This window comes from Mus caroli, chromosome 8 (genome assembly GCF_900094665.2).
Source record: "Mus caroli chromosome 8, CAROLI_EIJ_v1.1, whole genome shotgun sequence".
Taxonomy (NCBI): Eukaryota; Metazoa; Chordata; class Mammalia; order Rodentia; family Muridae; genus Mus; species Mus caroli.
In genome coordinates this window covers 11,471,865-11,474,031 of record NC_034577.1, presented here as the reverse complement: position 1 = coordinate 11,474,031, position 2,167 = coordinate 11,471,865, and the positions used below count along the sequence as shown (strand labels likewise).

Below are 2,167 nucleotides of genomic sequence, written 5' to 3'. Positions count from 1 at the left end.
CATATATAAGTGATGGTTTCACCTGTGTCTAAAAGCATCAGCTTGCCAGCAGAGAAATCTGTCACACGCTAACCCTGGCTGGGGAAACCCAGAAAGGTATTAGAACTGTAACTTTAACAAAGATTTTACCCTGGGAAAAAAACCTCACTTCTCACCTTCTGCTATGTCACTAAACAACTTTCTAGACAAAGACACCCAGGTGTACTTACATCCAATTGGGAGTCCTACTGAGTGGAAAGGTTCCTCATCTCCTCGGTACCCTGTAGGGGAAAATGGGTGAATGTGGCGCAGAAAGAGACAGGCAAGGACACAGGCTTTCCCCTCCCCAGGGCAGACAGCAGGAACGTACTTCTCACCACCACCGCGGCATTGGTAGACACTTGTCCATGAGGGTTAGTTGCTACTGCTGAATAGGTGGCGGTGTCCTCAAAGTTGGCCCTTGGGGAGAGAAAGCAAGCTTGTGAGAGAAAGCAAGTTTGTGANAGGTTCTGACNCAGCCGACATCCTGAACTTGAACAAAGCATTCCTGGAAAGCAACCGTGTCACCGGGATCACTTGTGATTTATTGGAGAACAACATCGCCAGCTCTATCTTGGAACGAAGGGCAGGGCATAGTATTAATAATAGATACAAATGAATGCCTGACCCCAGCCTATGCCAGACCTGCACTCTCAGAAAGGAAGGGTAGAAGTGCTTCCAGGAATTGTTTATTTCACGTTCAAGGAGAGATCGCCAGTCAGTCTGACCTTGCTTTTCAGCCTAGACTGTTGTTTCACGGGGTCACTGGGAAGCCTCTGGAACCACAGAAGAATCCTTCCTGCTGAGACAATATAGACCCATGTTCGGGAGAGTCCTGCACCTGTTCTCTAGAGAGGAGTTTCTCCCCTGCCCGGGGGCTGACTGATCTCTTGCTGGTTCAAGGTGACTCAGGGGCTAAGCAATTAATTCCAACTTCTATGATGTCTTCGTATGCTGGGACTGTGCCTGCCACTGTCCTGGTCTAAGTGGCTCTGATATCACACCACGATCCAGCTGCTGAGAACGCAGTGGAACCCCAGGAAGAAGCCAGAGCATGTATTTAAGATCTGAGCAGAAATTCATGAGCCTTTCTAGGTGTGGTGTACCCTACTGGTCAAGTAGAGAACCCCACCGCATCCCCTAGAAGGGCTTCCAAGCCAGTAGCTGAGGGTGAGAATCACAAATNATATGCAATCTCTCGATTTGAAATGACCCACACAGGCATCATTAAAACACCCAAGCTCAACCCCACCTAAGATACGGGTATGTGTCTATCCTAGGAAGACCATGATCTTAAAATGGCAAGGGTCTAAACTCTCAGGGTACAAAGTTCCCATCTCCCACGTCCGTCTTATAGAAGTGAGGTCACTTCTGGGCTTGTGAACTGACACACCCCTTCAACTTCCCCAGTTCATCTGACAAAAGAGAAGCAGACAGCTTCATTGTGTTCTGATTTATGCCAGGTTCTTTGTTAGGTCCTTGTGGGGCAGGGAGTCTTGCTCTCACTTTCTCTCCTATGTGTGCATACCTGTGCTCATACATATGTACATATAGACACATGTGTATGCATGCATACAGAAAGCCAAAGGTCGTCCTCTGGGATGGATCCTTGAACTACCTGTCTTGATTTTTGAGACATGGTTTCTCATTGACCTAGANCTTAGGACTAAAGTAGGCTGGATAGATAGAAAGCCCCAGGTTTCCACATGCCTTCGCTTCACCAGCACTGGGATTGCGAGCACTCGCCCAGCCTTTTCATGTNGATTCTGGAAATCAAAGNCAGGTCTTCACCCTTGCATAGCAAGCCCTCTATTGACAGGGCCGTAGTCCCAATACCGCAACCCTCAGCCACTACCTTATATAACATTGTTGCACATCCTAGAATTTGGCACTTGGAGAGATTGGAAAACAAGATCCACATGGCTCCAAAAGTCACATTCCTACTGCTGTTTCCCTCCAACATGGGGGCATCTGGGGAAGCCCTTACTCTTGGGGGAAAAAATTCACTTTTGAGAAAGAAAAACTTTGCCCAAGTCTTTACTTTAATTTACATTAAAGTAAATTAAGCCAGTATTCCCAGGAACAAAGAAAGCCCTGTTCTTGGTCATCTAATTCTCTTCAAGGTAGCATTTTGAGCTGCTATTATTTT

The 2,167-nt window shown here is 47.0% G+C and overlaps 1 protein-coding gene across 1 annotated transcript in view; it reads right to left on the bottom strand.

Moving 5' to 3' along the window:
• Positions 1-2,167, bottom strand: part of LOC110300124 (myomesin-2-like) — a 70,168-nt gene that overhangs the window by 50,232 nt on the left and 17,769 nt on the right. The window contains exons 7-8 of the mRNA XM_029480673.1: positions 350-438; positions 210-260 (exon numbers count right to left, since the gene is read on the bottom strand). Of these exons, the coding sequence (XP_029336533.1) occupies positions 210-260; positions 350-438 (140 nt within the window). The remainder of the gene's footprint in view (positions 1-209; positions 261-349; positions 439-2,167) is intronic.